Source organism: Catharus ustulatus, chromosome 2 (genome assembly GCF_009819885.2).
Source record: "Catharus ustulatus isolate bCatUst1 chromosome 2, bCatUst1.pri.v2, whole genome shotgun sequence".
Taxonomy (NCBI): Eukaryota; Metazoa; Chordata; class Aves; order Passeriformes; family Turdidae; genus Catharus; species Catharus ustulatus.
In genome coordinates, this window is record NC_046222.1 from 43,617,494 (window position 1) to 43,639,700 (window position 22,207).

A 22,207-nucleotide genomic window follows, 5' to 3' on the forward strand; every position below is an offset into this window, starting at 1 on the left:
CCAATAAGATGATAATCACATTATTGTGTGTTTGGATGAAGATGCTGGAAGTGTTGGAATAATGAGCTGTCAGGATTTTTGATTAGAAAATATAAAGGCATTATTTGCCTGGACCTGTTGGAAGAGTAGAGTAGATAAGAAAGTACATCTGTTATGAAACTTCGGTGTTTCAGTACATTGAGCACTTTCATAGTTAAATTTATTAATTTGGTGAGCTAGATTTAGGCTGATTTAGATTGATTAGAAATTTAAATAATTTTAACACATGAAGAAAACTTTATTAAAAATTATACTATTTCATTTGGAAATTACGAGTTTTAAAAAAAGCCACATTTTTAAGCCTGTGAATCATGTCAAATGACTCTTTCTCAAGTTGAGAAATGATCCTGTGTTGTGAAAAAATTAAAAACTCTCACTACAAAATGGAAAGATTGCTGAGAGAGACATTTAAAATTTTAAACCTCCACAATTGTTTCCTCTTAGCAATGAGCTGTAATATTCTTTACAGTTGGCATTCCCTGTCTTGCATTTAAAATTAATGTTCTCAATTTTAAGTTAATCTTTTTATTTTATTCAAAGTAATTATGCTCAGAAACATCTGTTCATCTCTATTAAAAAAGGTAACTTCCAAGGAAGGACTGTTTTATTTTCTGTTTGTGTCTTGCCATGGATTTCACATAAATTGTACTTCATGCTTGTAAGAATGGATGCTCGAATCCTGTCTTTCTGAAAGGTCAGAGATGCAGGTAGATTGACCTGGTGCCCTAAACCCCTCAGTCTGAGCTAAGTCACAGAACTTCGCAGTATTGAGTGCAATGGATTAGCAGAAAATAATAATTTTTGCAGATTAGATTGGCTATTTATTACACTGGCCCACAAGAGAGCTGACAGGGACTTATTACAAGGACATGCATTGACAGGACAAGGGAGGAATGGCTTTTAAACTGCATGAAGGTGGGTTTAGATTAGATATTACAAGGAAATTCTCTGCTGTGAGGATGGTAAGGTACCAGTTCCTCTGGGAACCTTTGGGAACAGGTTCCCCAGGGAACTTGCAGATGCCTCATCCCTGGAAGTGTTCAAGACCAGTTTGGATGGAGCTCTGAGCAGCCTTATGCAATGCATCTCACCCATCAAGGGGTTGGAACTAGATGATCCCTTCCAATCCAAACCATTTTAGATTCTGTTCTATGATTCTATGATTAATAGTTCAGTTTTAGAATTTTGCATGTAGTTATTTGATGTGATTGGAATTTCCACATTTGCTGTCCGTGTTGAACTCCCTGTTAATTCTCAAATACTAAGATCAGCCCTTTTCTAAAACTCTGTTGGAGCAGATTTCTCTTACAGGAAGAGGGAAACTTGCTCTCTAATAAAATGCCGTATCCAGATTTGACCATTTTAACATCTTATTGTCTACCGGAAGCTAAGGGTTCAGAGATGCAACAAAACAAATTCCACTTGGATCTTGGAACTCAGAACTCAAAAATCTTTTTCATTTGTCAGTCTGAATTATGAAGTACAAAACTTAAAGAAGTTGATTCCTAAGACACCTGCAAAAAAAAATGCGTCTGAGTAATAACAGCAAGGTTGATTTCAATTTTGAATTCTTGTTAGCAAGTTATCCTGAAATCAGGATACTTCCTGACCCTGAAAAAAGAAACCTAAAGCTCAGTGAAAACTGTCAGGTACTACCTGGACTTTGTCAATGAAGAAGTCAATGTTGGATGTGGTCTAGATAAATTTAAGTTAAGCTTAAGGCAACATTGCCATTCTATCTGAAGTACCGTAGGGATTTCCTTCTAAAAGCCTTGGAGTAAAGCCATAGGTGCTGTCCCATAGCTCACAGTATGATTCCTCATGGATTAATTGAACTATTTTAAAAAGCAGGTGATCTTATCCTAAACTTGTTTCAGGTAGAGAAGTAAGTGCATTCTACTACTCTAACTGGTGAATCTCTACCTCCATATCTTCTGAAATGCTGTCCTACAGGTTGCTCAGAACTGATTTGACCAACAAACAACCAAATTTCTGTCTGACTAAAATAAATATATTAATGTGTATTTAATAAAGGTTAGTAGAAAAGCTTAGATAAAGTGAACTATTCAAGTGTTTCCCACTTCTTAGAAATGAAATTAATTGCTTAATTGCTTAATTTAATGAGGAGAATTCAGGGAAAATATGGGACAATCTCAAGGATTTTGAAGTGATCTTTGATTATGAAACTTAAATTGTTGTAATGTGAATATTCATCTCACTTGGAAATGAGAACTAGATTGTATAGGAGGTATTGGAATGCTTTTGAAGGAAAATTGATTTATGAACGAGTACAGGAAGTTGTTACAAGTAGCCAACTTCATGTTAAATGGGAAGTTAAACACAAGAAAGAAATACCCTAATCTGTATTTACCAGGGCGATTGCAGTGAATAAGACTCTGATCATAGAAATCATTCTTAAAAGCCTGCTGATGACCTATGTTTCAGAATCTGGCAGCTGGATTTTTGGAATATGTTCTTGAGCTATATTTTTCATACTTCTTTAAAAAACGTCTTGAGTTTTTGGAGTAACCACCAGTTTTCTAGAACTCTTGAGATTCGTTCAATGATTCAGAAATCATTGTACAGATCAGAAAGACAGACAGCTTCCAAAATGGTTACTTTACAGAATTTTTTTTTTTTTAATGTACCACAGATCACTTTCTTTTTTCCAGACACTTGCCACATCACAGGGCAATATACTAGAAAATAAGGATCTGATTGAATCTTTGAATCAAACCAAAGCAAGCAGTGCACTCATCCAAGAATCACTGGCTGAATCTTTCAGACTTCAGAGTTTCCTTGATAAGGTAGAAGAATATTTTAATCTTTAAACTACTGTTTTTTTTCTGCTAAAAATATTCATCTATTATCTAGAGAAGATACATACATCCATGGGGTTATGAGTAACAAATTATTTCTTTCTGACTAAATTACATTTGGGATATGCAAGTACATACAGTATTTTCAGTAATTAAAATGCTTTGTTTTGTAACTGAATAGTTACACTATTTAAAGACTGCCAATTTTAATTTAATTTTGGCAAGTAATGAGTTTTGACCTTATTTTTGCCATCCACTATTGTTATAAATGTTATAGTTCATATAGATGTTTTTGTTTAATATACCCCTTGCTATTGAAAAAGTTTAGATCATTGGTGATGCTATTCATCTGACATCCTCTTTTTTGACAGATTGCAGAGTTTTCTTCTCTGTTCTATTTGTTTTGTTTAAAAATCCCCATTGAATTTTGGAGTGTGTTCTGTGGTGGGAAAAGACCTTAGTGCCCTGAGGATTACAGTAATTTCACGACCATAAGGCACACTGGACTATAAGGTGCACCCCCTGGGAACCGGCACATTTCGCAACTTTGTAGATCAGATAAGGCGCACCGGACTATAAGGCGCACTTTTTTTTTTTTGCAGCGAGGAACCGCACAACGCGCAACAAAGTAACAAATTAGTGGCAGGTGCTCAATTTGCAAACACTTTTCAAAGATCAATGTAGCCTTTAAATGCAGCCCCAGGCACGCTCCCTGTGCAGCGGGTTCCGGCATTCCCGCCCGCCCCCGGTGCCGACTGGCATGGCTCATGGCACCCGGCTCCCACCGCGCGGCCGCGCTGCGTCCCAGCTTGCTGGCGGCGGTGGCGCTTCTCGTCGCTTCCCCGGGGCTGCGCCACTTGTCACTGCTTTTCGGTGGCCACAGGGGCGGCCCCGCCGTCACCGTGGCTTTTTGGCGGCCGCAGGGGCTTGGCCGCCGCCGCAATTCAACGGCCACAGGGGCTTCCCCACCGCCGCTTTTCTGCAGCCGCAGGAACTCGGCTGGCGCCGCCTTCTGGCGGCCGCAAGGGCTTTGCCGCCGCTGCTCCGATGCTGCCGCCGGGCGGGCTCTGCTTGGGGCTGTTGTGGGCTCGCACTTCTTGTTCCCCCCGCGCCCAGGTCGGGGCCGGCACCGCCCAGCTTCTCATTCCCCCCGTGCCCGTGGTGGCGCCGCCCGGCTTCTTGTTCCACCCGGGCTGGGGCTGGCGCTGGCTGCCTCCCTCCCCTCGTGGCTCCTGCCGGCCGTGGTTGCCCACTCCCTCCCCCGCCTCGCGACTTGGCGCTCCGGTGGCACCGCCCCCCATTGCGGCTCGCACTTCCAGTTTGGCAAATGTCGCAACTTTGTCCATCAGATAAGGCGCACCGGACTATAAGGCACACTTCCGGGTTCGGAGAAAAAAATTTAGTCAAAAAGGTGCACCTTATAGTCTTGAAATTACTGTAATTTCCAACATGTTCTTCATAATTTAAAGGATTTTTTGTTAAAAATGTTTTCTTCCAATTTTTAAATCTTAATACAGTGTTGAAGTCTGGAGTGCTGATCCCTCAATTTGAAGGCTTGGAAAGGATTTGGTTTTCTAGAGCAGTGGGAGTCATAGGAATGTTTTCTCAGTGGGATGAGTAAATGTTTATGCAATAATCAGTAGGTGGCAGTAATGCACCTGGATTTTTTATGTGCATGTTGTTTTTCTCCACAGGAGAGGGATGCCTATCTCCCTTTGGCTGAGAGTGCTAGCAAAATGTACTTCATTATCTCTGACTTGTCTAAAATTAATAATATGTACCGCTTCAGTTTGGCGGCATTCCTGCGGCTTTTCCAAAGGGCTCTGCAAAGTGAGCAGGTATTTGCTTTTCTCCCGAAGCTGCTAATGCTGCAGAAGAATCCATCTGCTTTGATCTTTAACATTTATTAGTCACTCTGGACATTTTTTTAAAAAAACTTTGAATAACGGATGATGAAGTGTATAATAAGTAGTGATGCTTACCTGTTGTGCTTTAGATGTTCAGAATATAGACATGTGGACTTCTAAAGTATCTCATGTTGTATGCAAATCACAGAATTTCGCCACCATCTGAAAGCAAAGTAACTCTTTGTGATTTTAGGCTTGTTCTTTGTCTACAGTGAATTAGGAAAACAAAGGCTGGTCATAACTTTATTGAAGGCTTTATTTAAATAAATTAATGATTTAAAATGCTAGCAAAGCTAATTTTATCAACAAGGGGTAGAATAAGAAAATACCTATATTTCTACAAAGTTCATTTACCCGAAGGAAAGTCGTAACTTTATCTACTTTTATACAGTTTGTAAGCATGCCTGCAGCCTGTCCTGTTTAAAATATAGTTTTTATTCTTCTGTATTCTTAGGCCAGTATACTCTTATTGAAGCAAATAATGAATTTATCCCATGTGACCTTACTCTTTAGATCTAAATACCCACACTGAGTAATAGTGCATTTTCTTTTTATTAAGCATCTCCAAAATTCTTTGTATTTCTCTTTGTTTCTACTTAGAAAGTCATTCACCAACCTTTCATCATGTTTCCTTTGGATTCCCCTTTATTCTGGCACCTGTGATTGCAACTGTCCTTCAGCTCCAGTCATTACTAGGAGCACATTTCTGACTGTGAACTGACCCTCTTTGAAGTTCCTCTTACTTCATTTCCACAACATGATGTTTTAACTTCTTGTTCTTACTCTCACACTCCTTCGTATTTTTTTTTCTTTCTGCCTATGATGCTACCTGTTTAAAGCTCAGCTTCTGGTTTTGCCTTTGTTGCTTGCTTTCTTTTTTCCTTCTTCTCTATTGAATTCTTCATGCCAAATGATGTGTTAGACATAGGAAAGATATTAGGCAAATCAACTGCCCAATTGCTCTTCTTAAACTCATCTCTTCAAATTCCAGCATGGTATAAACAAAGTCATACTACCTGAGAGGATCCCCTGGTCCTTTTCTTCTTCTGTTCTATCTTTCAAATTTTTTCCTGTTAAAATTAGTCTTTCAATCAATGAACTTTGAAGGACAGTGTACACTTACTATTTTCTACAGTGTTCATTTCAGTTAGGCCAAATTTGACCAGAAATTTAATAACTACACTTAAGATCAACATGCTTATTTAGTAGTATTAAATATAGCAATTCAATGAATAAGAAATTTTTTAGATCAACTGAAAACGATGAAATTTCAATGATATTATTGTTAGGAGAAGAAAATATACTCTCATTCTCATGTATTTCACCTTATACACAAAGTTGTATCATGTTCGTAGTCAAAATATTGAATGCCAAAATATTTATTTCTTAATACTTCAGCATGAATTTCCCATTTAATCGTGGATAGCTGCAGTTGAATTTAATATTTTTTAGAACTAGTGTCACATAGATTGTTGTCAGAATTTTTGTGTCATTTTGTTGAAATCTGCAAAGTGCATGAAAAGTTTTTAACTTTGACAGGAATTTTTGAAATCTGAAATTTCTTTTTTAGGATTCAGGTAATACTGAGGAAAGAATCACGTTGCTTATTGGCTCATTGAAACATACAGTATATGAATATGTTTGTCATTGTTTGTTTAAGGTAAGATTGTATTTTTTTCTGGGTTTTTATTCTGCATTGCTTTGAAAGTATTCTTTCAGCAGCCAACACTTGATCTACTTCAAATAAACAGTATTGTGTAGTAGATGCAAAACATTACACCAGCAATAATTAACATGCTAAATGGAGACTTAAAATCAGCATATGACCAAATGAATATTTCTGATGCACATTTCTCTACAGAACTCTACCTCTCTGCCTCATTCTGGCTTCAGAGTCAGTCAGGGGCTTTGCAGTCTTCTGAACACTAATTTTTCATTTGCCCTTATTTCTTGCATTCCTTAATGAAAGGTTTCATTGTGATTATTTGGGAGGTTTTTTTTATTTGGGTTTGGGTTTTTTTAAAAGGAAACAAAAATGTGTGTGTTAGTTTGTTGTTTGAACTTGGTTATCTTAAAATTCTCTTCCAACCAAGATGATTCTGTGTTTCTAAAAGTCCTACATTGTGAAATTCACCTTTTTCTTTTCACAGCCTGTCCCAAATGCCTGTGTGCTACCTTGTTTGTTTCTGTCAGCTCCAAAATATGTTTTTAGTGTATTTCTTCTTTATTTCAATCAGGTGTCTTTTCAGTTCTTGCTTTCTGACTGAAAACCTAAGGAAGCTGTGCCTTTCATTTCCAAATTTAATTTTTACTTTCACATGAAACTGTCATAACAAGAGTACTAGGCGGAGGAAAGCATAGTAGATCTGCATGTATGGTTTGAGCACTACAAACCATGCAAGTCTGTAGTTTGATCTGTGAGAATGGAGAGATGTTGAAAATTTTACTCCACCTCCACCCTCTCCCCCAATCTAGCCATGCTGTACGGAGAATATAGGGGTAGCAGTTCTTTCTAAGGGATTTTGTTTATCAAAGTCCAAGTGGATTCTCATGAAATAGTCTCATAATAATTAATGTTTGTCTTTGAAGTCATGAGTATGTGAAACCTCCCAAGTCATTACATCTTTTGAATATGGAAGGCAGCAATTTTTATATGTAAGAAAAGAGTAGAGAGTTCAAATGCAAGCCAGAGAAGAGATTTCTACTAGGAAAGATTTTAAGTGTGATCAGACTGGAGTTTTGAAAATACTGAAAATGTGTTGACTGTGCAGTTTCAATCTAATGGTCCATCCAGTTTATTGTTGTGTTCTAATAATGGAGAAAACAAATAAACTCTTCACACCATCAACAATTTACTCCTAATTCTTCCTTTTATCCATGAAGATTTTTAAAGACTAACACTGAGGGTTTAGTAGTGTCTTCATAATTGGTATAGCTGATATGAGTTCAAACCCTTTGAAGCATCTTAGAATCAAGAAGAATGATTTTGTCTGTCTGTGGTTATTATTTATGTGTACATAGGCTTCATGAATGCTACTAAATGAAGTGGTGCCAAGAAATTTACCTGAGCACTCGAACTGGCCCATCTTTCCTCTTTAATTTGTCAAAGCAGGTTTGGTCTGGGCCAGTTAGTGTTCTTCCAAACAATTCTCGTTGAAATTTTGGATGCTAGATCATCCAGGGAGCATCCTAATATGCATTTCTGATATGGATTTGCTTGCAGACTTGTCTGAGAAGATGAAAAAGTTTAATGATGTGATTTGTTCTCGGTGTCATATGATGTCCATGTTTTTCAGTAAAATGAAAACTTCAGTGCCTTGCAAAACTTGATTCTAATTCCTAGTAAGGGCCTCTTTGCCCTCCACTCCATAGCCCACTTTGAGTTTGTTTTAGTCTCTTACTTGCAAAGCTATGTAGCAATTTTGCATTAGGATATATGTCACTAAGTCATTACTATGGAATTGTAGGTGTTTTTTTAAACAAATGTTACTTTTTAAAAAGAACCAGAAGTATGACGTTTCCTGAGTATATAAATACATTTCTACTGCTTTTGTTTCAGGCTGATCAGCTAATGTTTGCTTTACATTTTGTACGAGGAATGCACCCTGAGCTTTTTCAAGAGAATGTAAGTGCTAAAGAAGAAAATCCCTATGTATTTTACTCAAAGTTGATATGAAGAGTAAATAAGTAGATAAAAAATATTTTTCAGTAAGTGTAGGACTTAGTTGTAGTTGTCTGTAGTATAATCAGACTAATCCTATGAAGTTTGCCTGCAGTGAAGCAGTATGCATAATTGACTTAATACAATTGCTTTAATATGGCTGATTATCCTGAGTCAAGGCACATTCAATTATCTAAAGTACCTCCATGAAATGGAGAGACAAAACTATGGCTTTCTATACTAGAAACTGGAGACAGAAGGGAGATCAAATTATGGTAGATGTCAGTTTAATAGAGGAGAGTCCATTACAGAGGTAAAGGTAAAACTCAGATAATACATTTGAAGGAAGTAATGGAACTTGATTATATGAAAGACGTGAGCTTAAGGCACAAGGTTCTAAAAAGTTGATTGGAGCCTTCCAATGGAGGAGCAGTTTTATTGTAGACATATGGATTGACAAAGTGAAATCCCAGTCTTTCAGCAATTGTCTGGCCTTGTAAAAATAACTCTTCTTGTTAGCAGAAGTATATCCTGGCTGCTCTGCATTATCCAAATTTCCCTATTTAATATTTTTTACTTTATTTGAGCTTCTGAAAATACCTTGATTTATCTTTCTTGAGTTTCTAAAGTCATAAAAGCAGCAATGTCCCAACAGTTTATTGACTAAATTAAATCCTGGCTTCTTAAGTGTCTGTAAGTGTCTGTTCTTAAGTGCAACCCTATGTGTTGGTTACTGTGGTTTAGCATGCATTTCTATCAGCTATTAGAGCTCTTAGACAGCTTAATTTAGGTTATGTATAATGCATATTTCTACAGTATCTGAATATTCAAGAGAGAAAACAGGCAAATAATATCAATAATTTTTTTACTTCACTGAAAGATAGGAGTTATTTTAATTAAATTGTTAAGAGAAAAGTACAGTAATTTCGGGATTATAAGCCGCACCTGATTATAAGATGCATTTCGGGTTTGGAGCAAAATGTTAGTCAAAATGGTGCGGCTTATAATCGTGAAATTACTTTACTTGTACAAAATATTTAGTGAAGAAAATGAAGCTGAAGTGGTTATTCTGTAAAAATTATTTCTTCTAAAGCTTTTAATGTGATGAGACTAGAAGTTACTTAATATGCTGCTAGAGAATCTTGTATTCTAAGTTGCTGTCCCAAAAGAATGGAACCTTCTGCACTTAAATATCTTTTGCTTAGCTATATGAAATCTATAGTATAATGTCAACAATATACTATAAAATACCTTGGTTCTTAGTAGGGACATTCTCTTTCTGAATCAATATGTATAGATTTTTTCTGAGGTAGTTTTATATTCTCTATATATTGTACTTCTTCTTCATAACAATATTGCCCAAACCAAAAAATACTCCATGCATTTTTGTGTGCAGAAGCATTTTCTTGTAACTGGGAGATGAGCACCAGTATATAACTGAAAGAGGGAGTTGTTTCAAGACTCAGTGAGACTGATGGGTGCAAAAAACTGTAGTCGGGTTTGTATCAGCAGTATTAGTCTTAGTCAATTGACTTTTAAATTTCTAATGTTACTATTGTCTTTAATTAAAAAAAAATCTTTATCATAGAATATAGATCTTAATTATGCAAAATTTCACTACTTATGAAGAATTTTTGGTCTGTTTCTTGCCACCTCCAAATGCAGGATTATGTAATTTCTAGTGATTTTAAATAATTGTGTAATTTATCTTAAAACTATTCAAGATTGTCTTCCTGTATATAGATATGAAGTCTAAAAGTTGTAATCATATATAAATTCAATCATATAGTTTCCTGTTCTGTGTAAGCTGCTGATGCCCCACCATGCAGGATATGTTTCCTTGCCAGCCACATTTGTTGCTTCCTGATTATCTATTGATGGGCAGTCTGGGTAGGAACTGTGGGTGCTGAGAAAGTATAGAACCTGCCCTTTGCTTCTTTTTCTTGTAAAGCACTGCAACCACTTAGCTTGGATTATGCAAAAGGAATTACATTCTGGTAGCATCACCTAGCATTTAAAAAATGTCTTGTAACTTTTTCAGAATCTAGGATTTAATTTGTTTATCTTCCTGCTCTGCCTACATGCTACTACATATTAATCTTTGTTCTTAAGGGTGTCTTGTGACTTATCTGACTCATTAATTTATTCCCCCAGGAATGGGAGACTTTTACAGGTGTGATCATTGGAGACACCATCAGAAAATCAGTAAGCTGCATTTATTTTCATATTTTAAAAAAAGGAACATTTACTTTAATCCTGAAAAGTTAAAGGTGTTTTCTTATGATGCTGTTTAATTGTATTCATACAATAAAAAATATAGTAACTCTATACATAGTAATATAAATAGATAAATTTATTTAAAAATTTTTGAACATGCCGAGTAGTTTTCTAATTTGAATAACCTTTTAACTTTGTTGTGTACTTTCTTTTCTTTTTCTGTTACCAGGATGACAATTTGAAATTGCATGTTTGAGGAGGTTTTCAGCCCTCCTCTGTAACTAAAATTAGTATTTTTGAATCCCTCCGTCTCCCAGAGTCATGTATGAATTGTGCTTTTTGTATGGATTAATGAAATTGCCCACACACTTTGCTAGCTCTGAGTTACTTCTTTCCTCAGTATCAAGTGTTCTACATCTGGTGTTATTTTTGTTTTCCTAGGTAACTGAGCAAGCTTGTGAAACTTTCTTAGCATGCCTGACCAAGCATGCTGTAGTTTACTAAGTGTCTTTCTGTATACTGCATCTGTATACTGTTAATATAACATTCCAGTAGGAAAGGGTAGAGAAAATAGTTAAGCTTTCCACAATCTTGCCCATTATAGCCCTTCTTTGAGCCAAATACTTTGGCAGAGGTTTTGAAAGGTGTCTTCAGGAAGCATGAGCACAAGCAGGAATCATGAACTCAGACTTTGCCTTCTGTTTTGCTTTTCTGCTCTCTTCCTCTTTCGGGCTCAGCTGCATTTTTCATCATTCATGATGGCTTTTAACCTATAGCCTTGTTCAAATATCTATCAGGGTATCTTGTACATTGAGTGGTACAAGACAATGACCCCTGCGAGTAGCTTGATTTTAGAATATCCATGAGAGCAACTGTGTTCCCATGCATGCTGGTAGAAGTGGCAAGTCATTTAAAATACAATGTTTTCTCAGGCAAGTGATTGCTAAAATGATCCTTGAAATCCCGTTTCTCTAGTCATTAGATGGGTCAGCTACAGGCTTTGCATTTCAGTGTGACTGCAGAAGTCCCCCTTCATCTCTCTGTAATTCTATTAAATACCTGTGAAGTGAGTGATTGTCAAGTATATCTTACTGTGGGCCGTTTTCAAGGAATGTGGGATCAGATTGTATAATGGAATTTAATACCAGTCTTACCTCTACCCACCTAACACACAAACCATAGATTTTGGAAAGATTGTGCATGTGCGTCCAAATGGAATGTATACTGCAGACCCACGTCAAATTTATTCCTACAATCGCTTCCAAATTCCTAGTTTTGTTCTTTCTCAGATTTTGTAACTCATGGCTGAGATACCCTTTCACAAGAAAGCTTCTTTCTTTCTCTTCAGAGCATTTAAAATTACTCTTGAAGTTGCTCACTCCTTGAGAGATTCAAATACATTTCCATGCAGAGACTTGTCAGACTGGTTACTGTGTTCTGTAAGATCTTTTAATAACAAAGGATGTAGTGAATACAGAAATTCCATGGGAGCTTGAACAGTGTTGTTCATCCTTAGAATTTCCTCCATACCAAACATCTAAAGAGCAGAAAACAAGAACTGTGGCCAAATTGCCAGTGCAGAGATGTTCAGAAGTGATGTTTTGCCCTTTGTGTCAAGAAATGACTTCATGATTGCAAATATGTGCAATGGAGTTGTTTTTGAAGTCATTTTCTCAGAGTGCCTACGCAGCTAGCCAATCATTTGTGTCACTTGTTTTTAGTAAAAAATTATTTAGAATTGGGTGTGTTATAAGGATTCTCTAAATGATAAAGTATTTTTGGGCTCAAGTAGGTAAGCAAGTGTTAGTGTGAACAGTATGTCTCATATTTAAGTATTTTGTTATAACTTTTTTGTTATGCCATTTATGAACTTAGCAAAAGACCACAGAAAGATTGCGGTTGTGAATGTTTTTATTAAAAATACATGGGTTTCACAACCTTATTACTGAATATTGTGTTTCATAAAAATTTGTGTAAATGACGTGTGATTTAACTTGCTTCCATAAGGATTCACAAAGAACTGCTCGTGACCAGATTCCCTCTTGGATAGAACAGGACCGAGTCTGGGCTGTAGCATCTTTGAAGGTATGCATCATGTGGTCTGTTGAATTCAAATTTAGAGAGCTTCAGTTTGGGCAGATAGCAATTTGGACTTGAATACTTGGATGTGTATTTGTCGGATCAAAAGATTTTGTTGTTTTAAGCTGTTTGCTCCCTCTTCCAGAAATCATGGCTTAATATATGGTCACCTAAAAAAGTTGGTTTTTTATTTTTATTTTTATTTTACTCTCATTTTTGGAGCCTTTTTCAATAATGTTTCTACCCCATCTAACAATGAATTTCAGTTCGTGTGAGTGAACCTGTCATCTTACTGAGATTAGAAAACACTAAATAGTGTTTTAAATAGTAGATCTATCCAAGTTCTGCAACTTTTATAGGTAGGAAGATAGAAGAAAAATTGCAAACAATATTTAGTTTAGATTTCACTTATGTAATGACTTTAGCAAATCACTTCATATTGTATTAGAAACCATAAACTGTTAGTTCGGAAATTAATATTCTCCTCATCAGATTTCTGTGTACATCTTTATAGCTGTTTCAGAGTTTGTGATTGCTCAGATTGAACTACAATAAAAACTCTTTTTTGCATTGGTTCGTTCTACCACAGTCAATGTTGAAGTCCTCTGCTCCCAAAGGGAACTAAAGGAAAATACTGGTCCTGAAATTCTGTCTTATCCTCTTCTCCTGCATGTATCTCAGCAGCAAGAAAAAAGTCCTTAACTGGTCTTTGGCAAGGACTTTTTTGCTAAACCCAGGGTTCATTATTTAATTTCTTTTCAACCAGGAATCAGAAGCAATCACAGTAATGGTGTGGGAAGCATGATAGATGTTTAAACAAACAAACAAACAAACAGAAATTGAGTAACTGAGTGAATCAGTAGCATGCACTGATAGCAAACCATTACTGATAGCAGATAGCAGATTATTGTTAGAGGAAAGGACTTAAAGGTAAAGCCCAAAGTTTAAAATCAAAGGACCTTAAGGTTTAAAACTAAAATTGTAGTACAAGTATGGATTTAGTCTTTCCAGGGAGTGGGCAAACAAGTGGTTGATTTTAAAATGTACTCTTTTCTTCTCTAATTCCAAGGATAAAATTGAATTTTGTGATTTACACAGTAGTGATATTTGGAAATAAATTAAAATGTACAATGTCCAAATGACTATTCTTCTTTACAGTTAAATCTGCTCTATTTGTTTTGTAGGTTTCCCTCCCAGATCTCTATCAGACACTTTGCTTTGAGGATGAAAGTCTGTGGCGCACTTTTTCTCAGAGCTCTGTATGTGAACAAGATTTTCCATCTCCTGTTGTAAAAAGAATTTCCTTGTTTCAGCAGGTAATCTTTCCATTTGTAATATTAATTATGAGTTCAGCAGTGAAAGTAAATTTTACATCCAGGCCTGGTTGAATTTTATGCAGTGACAGTATCTATACTGTCTTACTATTTACCTATTTTTTTAAATCTAAGAATTATGCATTTTTTTACTATAGTGCCTATTATTTCTCTGCTATCTGAGTCTTTTTAGTGTTGATATATTAGCTACAACTGAGTCTACCCTCTAAGGTAAGAAGTTCTTAGAAATATACACAGAATTAATTTTATGAATAGGTATCAAAATTCTGTCATGGTTACTTTGTTACTGCTGGATGTGTCAGGTTGTTGAGCATCTTCATCACTGAGTGTGCAAGCACACATCTGACACAAAATGCAGTAGCAGCCTCTGCTTCTTTTGAATACAAGTCATGAAAAATGGCTTCTAAAAACCTGGTGATAAAGAATTCACCAAGAATATGGGACAGGCGAGTTCCTTCCTCAACCTGAGGGTTATTTTCCACTGGTGTAATCACTTTTGGCTTCATGGAAAAAAAGATGTTGTTACTTGCTTTCAAATTATGCTATGATTTTTCTTTTGAAGTTACTTTGCAGGAAAACATCCAGAGAAAGGATAGAGTATTAGACAATGTAGTTTCATGTTGATTGGCTCTTAGCTACTGTCTATTTGGAGTTTCTTGTGGAGGAGGAAAATTTCTGAAACAGCATTCATAGAATTTAGGAACAAACCATTTTGGAAAGGAATTTGTCTGGGTCATATTTGATTCAATGAAGTGCAGTGTGTTGTCTGAAAATGCCTGCATTTATAGGAAAGTGAATCTGGAATGATCAATGCATCTTGTTTCTTGTACAGAAAGTATTAAGAATGTTTCTCTTTATGAAATATATTGAAACAACGTTGTTAGATTGATGTGCCACTCATAAATTAGTTTGAACTGAAACCAAAAATATTACTGTTCCGAGTAGATCATTGCTGCCTATATATATGCACAGAATTTAAATACTGGTGTAAAGCTAAGTGTGCTTTCTGTCATTCTACCTACCCACATAGCTACTTTTCTTCTAAAACACTGTAGAGAAGTTTGTAGCAAATAAGTAGATATTAGGTATAGATCTATCTTCTGATTCTACTGATAGAACAAATCTACTTACAAAAGAACAATTACAGTCAATTATCTTGGAAAGGAATGATCAGATAGCTCTATATACTCAGCAAAAATAACTTTATTCTGAAGATAAATTTAAAGAATTCATCCTTCTTAGAAGTGTCTTGCATTTTAAATTGTCACTATATACTTTTATCTCCCCTGAATATATTTTATTTTAAGGTACTTGTGGTCCAGGCTGTCAGACCAGATAGATTGCAGAGTGCCATGGCTCTTTTTGCATGTAAAACCCTAGGTAAGTTAATTTTTCACCAGGGTATTTCTGCACAACAATTAAATAGCCTCTTTTATTTTTATGCTTCTTATAGTATCCCTAAAACACAGGAAAATATGCTCTAAATGGGTTTGCTGATTTTGTTTTTGTAAGATATTATTCAAACTACTTTTAAAATGGTTTATTAAAATGGTATTTTTATTCTACACAGTACTTGAAAATAAAATTAAAAGATCTTTCAGATTCTTGAACACTGGAGTAATTAAGAAAGAAAGATAACTGGTTTTCTGCAAGTTTTACACTGCAGCACGCTCCTTTAAGACTCAGATTTTCCATAAATATTATTTTATGTCATTTATAACTTAAAGACTGTTAGGTTTGGGATTTTATAATTGAGTCTCAAAATATTATTTAATTGATATTCATCATTTTTGTCTTACTCTTGGTTTGTAATACTTTTAACTGTCTATTTGAAAATACACATAATTTAGAGTGGTCCAATGCTATCATTGTCTAAATCTTCTAGTCAGTCAGTTTCCTCTCTCAAATCTATTATATCCAAAGTTTGAAGCCTATATGCCAAATAATCTTAATATTGCAGTACAGCACACAAAAACCTTCCTTCAGTTTTTAGCAGTTTTGAGTATCTCACTGGGGTAGACATGGTAAGTTTTAAAAGTCACTTCATCTTACTCTCTTATGCTGTCTCTGGACATTATTTGTTGCTCAAAATTGGGTCCATGTCTGCCACTCAGACTGGTATTTTCAGCATTAAGGTATAGCTTCCCTGTCAAACATTATTAGATAGAGAGGGTACTTTGGTCATGGTGACATGGCCCATGCTAATAATGTCCCTGTCTGTTGGGCTCAGATGACAAGGGTGATCTGCAGTGTGTGTGCCTCAAAAAACCAGCAGAGACCTGAATGCAGAGTAAATTTATTTGCTTGCTTACTGTCTTCCAAATCTTAATGTATGACATAAATTACTTGTATTGAGATCAGTTCCTTGGAGGAGCACTGCGCAAGGGAATGTTTTTGGTGAATTGAGCTACAGCCTCACTGAGGAAGGCAGAACACCGTTGACTGCATTTGGGTTTTCAAAACCAGTAAATCATCCACAAATCATGCACAGATTTTCCATGTCTATCAGTGATATTGGCGAAATCCTAACTAGCACTTTTTAGCTAATAAAAGATGTTAAGCTTGTATGAATAATTTTTCAATTTTTGGCCCACCATGTCTTTTTCAGTGTCCTTGTCCTGAAACAACTTAAAGAAACTGTTTCACATAGTTCTAAAGGAAGTCATTAAGGTTCTAATCTCATTTGGCTGCTTTCCTGTAAGAAAAAAGTGAATTCCAAAGGAGCTGTAATAACCTGCAATAACCTCAATTCTGTTTTATCGAGACATTTTTTTTCCCTTTCTCACCTTTTACCTATATTTTGAAATTTATGGATGAAGAGGGAACAAAATAATTTCTTTTGGAGATAAGGTTCATAAGACTTTTCTATGAATGTATTTTTTATGACATGAAGCATGCTTATTTCTTTATTTTATATGCTATACAGAAATGTGTCATGTTAACAACCTTTCAGTACTTAAAGGGGCCCACAAGAAAAGTGGAGGTGGACTTTTTACAAGAGCATGTAGTAACAGGACAAGGGGAACGACTTCAAACTGAAAGGAAGTAGATTTAGATTTGATATTAGGATGAAATTCTTTTCTGTGAGGGTAGTAAGACACTGGAACGGATTGCTTAGAGAAATTGTGAATTCCCCATCCCTACAAGTGTTCAAGGCCAGGCTAGATACAGCTCTGAGCAGCTTGGTCTAGTGGAAAGTGCCCCTGCCCATGGCAGGGTGTTGGAATGAGATGATTTTTGAGGTCCCAATACAAACCGTTCCATGATTCTATGGTACAAATTATATAGCATTTTTTGCTCTATGTGCAACACACAGTAGCTCAAGTCTGAAAACAGACTGCAAGGAAGTGTGTATTGCAACTTTCAGTAGTTGTGGCATAGATGTCACTGATTTGGGCTCTTCTGTCTTACTGTATGTTGTGATTTCGTATTGTATCCAGTGCTTCATTGGTTAAATGCTGGTCTAAAGATGCATGAAAATATGTGATTAACACGATCTAATTTATGACACACTTGTACATGTATCTTTGGCCTCATGTATAAATACCTTGCCTATACTAGGTCAAGATTCTAGACATCTAAGTTGTATATTAAAACAAATAATAAATGTAAGTAATCATAGTACCAAGAACTGTGTAAGTCAAATAATTAAGATTCACAGGGCGGTATGGAGAGAAATTCTGCATGTGGACATACACACTACAATTAGTTTTAGCAAATAGCATAGTTTCTCATTCCACTCCTCTCTTTTTGTATGTTTTCCTCAAGACTACGCTTTAAAGACTGCAGTTTGTCAAGCTGAAAATCCAGAAATACTTTCCTTCTCAATATGGGGTGCCTTATACCTATGTGCATCTTGTAAGGATTTTTTTTCTTCATTTTAAAACCAGTTTTGTGGTGTTAGCTGAACAGAACTCTTGACAGCCAGATGTACTCTGAAGTGGATAATGAAGCACTCCATCATATGTAGTCTCTTTATTTCCATAATAATTCTAGTTATAATTATAGGAATAAAAGAATTATCTCCACCACCTCTGAATATGAAACGTCTGTACAAAGAGACTCTGGAAATTGAGCCCATCTTGATAATAATTTCTCCTGGTGCTGATCCTTCTCAAGAATTACAGGAACTTGCCAGCATTGAAAGAAATACTGAGTGCTACCATCAGGTCAGTCTCAGATAAGTATAGTGATTAGAAACCACAATATGTAAAATTTTGCTGTAGTAATATCTGTTTTACTTCATTTTCCAAGGAAATTGATAAGTAAAATATTAGTTTTGTGTCTGTGGCATTTTGTTGTTCCCACCTGTCTTGACACTAACTTCCCATTCCATTGGCAAAATGGGCTGGAGGAGACATACACAATTAGTCATGCTCACAGAAGCAGAATCCTAACAAGAGACATTCCTTCAGTGTGGAAAAGGGAAAAATGAGAAGATGGATGGAAAAGAACAAAAGAGGCAGAGAATTGTTATACATGCTGCAGCATTATCTTATTTAGTGTGAAGTAATTGAAACAAGCAAAACCCACTGAAAAATCATTTCCTCTGCCTATAGGATTTGCACATTTTTTTCTTCAAAGGAAACATAAGTTTGTGTTCAATGTTTGTGAATACCTTAGGTATTTTGTGAAATTCTGTAAAATATTTTGAGAAATTTTACATCCTTGAAGTTTCCCAAGAATCCACTGGATAAAGCCCTTAGCTCTTCATTTGATCTTTCATAAGTGGCCCTACTTTGAGCAGGAGATTGGACTAGATACCTTCCACAATCCATTCCAATTCAAATTATTATATGAATTAAGTGGTTTCCTAATATTCCCAATACATAGTACCAATAGGCTTTATAACTTTCTGTAAAATACTATTTCCTCCTGTCATTTGACATATTGATGGGAGGGTAGTTGTTATCTAGCTGATCTCTGGTTAGCATAGAAATGGAAAGTGTCAAGTTTAATGTTACTTTTAAATAGTCCTTGAAATTGTTCCTTTCCTGGAACATAAACTGATATATTTTTCTCATCAAACTGTAAATATTCAGATCCTACTGCCATCTTATCTAGCTGTGAACATTGCAGAACGCATATTTCTTACTCTGCCACATAGGTTTTCATGTTTATCTCTAAATATCTTTACATGTTGGACTTTCAAAATGCAGCATAGTATGATACTCAATTAAGGATCAAGACTCCAAGCTAAATAATCTGAAAGTTGTTCCACTAATGAGAATATTTTTTTGTTATTTTTTCCTATTCTTTCTCATGTAATTTGAATAGAACATAAAATACAGAATTTTCCTCTCTGTTGATTTATTTCTCACATGGTATAAAGAACAGAGTGCTGAATTTATATTGCTGGTGACTTTCAGTTGTCTTCTTTTAGCTATTTTCTATTATTTTAAGATACTATGTTCTGTTCTGCTTGGTCAGAGAATCATAATGCCAAGACAGGACTTTTCACATTGCCTAATACTTCTTTATTTTCCACTTGTTTCGTTCAGGATTTTTTTAATGTCTATCTTCCAATTAGATGGTAAGGTAGTACTAATATGGTACTATAAAAAGCAAAGAAAGGAGTATATGTTAAACTATTCATATATCCCTGCTGAAAAGAGAGCAGCCTTAGTTTTTCACTCATGTTAATATAAAATTGAGTATTTCTCTCTAAAGGAAGTACTCCTAACTTCCAGTCAAAAGAAACAGTTCTCATTTATGTCTTATTTTTGCAGTTCTGCAGTAATGCAGTTTAGTCATTGATATTTAAATTACTGTTTGACATCCAGGGAATACAATCACTGTCACCAAGTGATGTATGTTTTTTTCCATTAAAAGACTAGGTAATGTTGTTTGTGCAGAAAGTTGTTAGATAAATTGCAAAGAAAAACTTGTTTCCCTTAATCCTTTCTGTACTTTAGTAACCTATCACATTAGAGAAAATTCTGGTTATCTTTAGCACTCTTTTTTTAAACTAATATATCCTAACTTGGAAACACAATTTTGTATTTAACTGTTAAATGAGGTATGAGAGATACTTGATACGACTGTGTCTGCCATTTCAGATTGCCATGGGCCAGGGCCAAGCTGACCTGGCTATTCAAACTCTAAGAGAATGTGCTCGGAATGGAGAATGGCTGTGTTTGAAGAACCTGCATCTCGTTACATCTTGGCTTCCTGTGTTAGAGAAGGTGAGGGTAAATAGAAATGATGATACGAGACAAAATTAGTATGCAACATTTCTGAAGCATTTCAAGCATTTCCATGGTGATGTTTAAAACCGCAGTTTGAAGATATACTTTTGCAGTTTTCTCAGTCATGAATAAGGTGAATTGCTTCTGATCTAAGCAGCTCCCGTCTTTATGTTAGTGTTCATTAATTAATTTTTGTACAATGTAGAGTATATCTACCACAATGAGTGAGCAAATGCTCCAGTTAGTACTTCTGGTATTTTATGGGATACTGCCCATGTTTTTCCATGAACTATGAATCTATGTATGCTTGAATTTAATTTTGTTCCTCTTTGTTCTAGGACTTTCTTTTTAGTTGTTCTTTTTTTTTTTAAGTGCAGACTCAGACTGAGTCACTAGGAGGTTTTTGCTAATTTGAAATTAAAATGTCTCATATTTTATAGAAACACGCACTTACGATGTGTAACTTGTTAACTAAAATTGATTTTATGTGAACTACTTTTCATGTACATCACCATTAAATCATCAAAACAAAGTCAGAAGGAAATAATGGAATTCCTTCAACAGTTACTAGTTATAGTTTTCTAGTTTTCAATGATTTTTGTTAAGTGTAGTCCGTGGATGTGAGCTTGGAGTCTGTCATCTGTCTAGCAGTAACCATGTGGAATGTACCTTCAGCATTCCTATAATCCATTCTGAAAAATGGGAAGGCAAAGCAAGATAACACTGATGTGTGTCATGTAGTCTGAACAAGACAGTCAACAGTAATGAAATGTTTGTAAGCTCCTTGCTGAATACAAAATTTCAGATCTTGTAAGTATTAAAATATGGATATGTGTCAGAAGGGTCTTATTCTTTCCACATGAACGTAATACTGAATGTGTTAAACTTCTTGTTGAGCTTAATATAGACCAAGATTTGCTGATGTTTGACTCTGCACATCCCCTTGCCTGTTTTGCATACCATTAGCAAGTGTGAGGTTATGTAATTCTTACATTTGAACATGCTCTTTAGAGACTGCTGCATATTCATAAGTCAGTTCCATCCAGGTACAGAAATTCACTTCTCACGGTCTTTGAATATTGACCCAAGTGTACCACAGTCAGGTAGATTGAAAACTGGCTTAATTGTGCTACTCAGAGAGTTACTTTCAGCATCAAAAAATCCAATTGGAGGCCAGTCATCAGTATTATGCTCTAGACATTAATAATTGACCAGCATTGTTTAACGTCTTAATTAATGAGGTGAATAGTGGCACAAAGTGCATCCTCAGCAAGCAGAGATGATAAAAAAACTGAGGAAAATGATTGATGTAACAGACGAGTGTAGTTTTCATTCAAAAGAATCTTGATAGACTGGAGAAGTACACTGACAAGAACCTTGTGAATTTCAGCAAAGGGAAATGGCAAGTGTTTCCCATGAGAAGGAGGAACTTCAACCACTCAGACTGTCTGGGTTCAAACTGGCTGAAAAGCAACTTGTCAGAAAAGATCTGTGAGTCCTGGTGCATAAGAAGGGGACCATGAGCCAGCAAAGTGACTTTGCAGCAAAGACTACTGGCATCCTGGGTCCTTTAGGCACATTGTTGCCAGCAGGTGTTAAGAGGTCATCCTTCCCCTCTACGCAGCACTGGTGAGACACACGTGGAGTTGGGTGTCCACTGCTTGGCTAGCCAATGCAAGAGAGACATGGGCATATTGGAACCAGTTCAGTAAAGGGCTACGAAGGTGATGAAGGAGCTGGAGCATGCATCATACAAGGAGAAATTGAGAGAACTGGGATTGTTCAGCCTGGGAAAGAGAAGCCTCAGGGGAGAAGCTTAATATTTTGTATATTGGCTGATGTGAAAGAGTAAAGAAGACTGAGTCAGATTCTTTTCAGTGGTGTCCCATGACAGAACAGGAAGCCATGGGAACAAACTAAATTATGGAATTACTATTTAAATATATGATAAAATTTATTTTAA

At 35.9% G+C, this 22,207-nt stretch overlaps 1 protein-coding gene across 2 annotated transcripts in view; it reads left to right on the top strand.

Moving 5' to 3' along the window:
• DYNC2H1 (dynein cytoplasmic 2 heavy chain 1) overlaps nt 1–22,207 on the top strand; it is a 154,930-nt gene that overhangs the window by 67,319 nt on the left and 65,404 nt on the right. For both annotated transcript variants that reach the window (XM_033051487.2, XM_033051488.2), the window contains exons 68-77: nt 2,712–2,846; nt 4,553–4,696; nt 6,336–6,425; nt 8,325–8,390; nt 10,581–10,631; nt 12,651–12,728; nt 13,907–14,038; nt 15,364–15,436; nt 18,065–18,225; nt 20,116–20,241. In XM_033051487.2, coding sequence (XP_032907378.1) covers nt 2,712–2,846; nt 4,553–4,696; nt 6,336–6,425; nt 8,325–8,390; nt 10,581–10,631; nt 12,651–12,728; nt 13,907–14,038; nt 15,364–15,436; nt 18,065–18,225; nt 20,116–20,241 — 1,056 coding nt within the window. The remainder of the gene's footprint in view (nt 1–2,711; nt 2,847–4,552; nt 4,697–6,335; nt 6,426–8,324; nt 8,391–10,580; nt 10,632–12,650; nt 12,729–13,906; nt 14,039–15,363; nt 15,437–18,064; nt 18,226–20,115; nt 20,242–22,207) is intronic.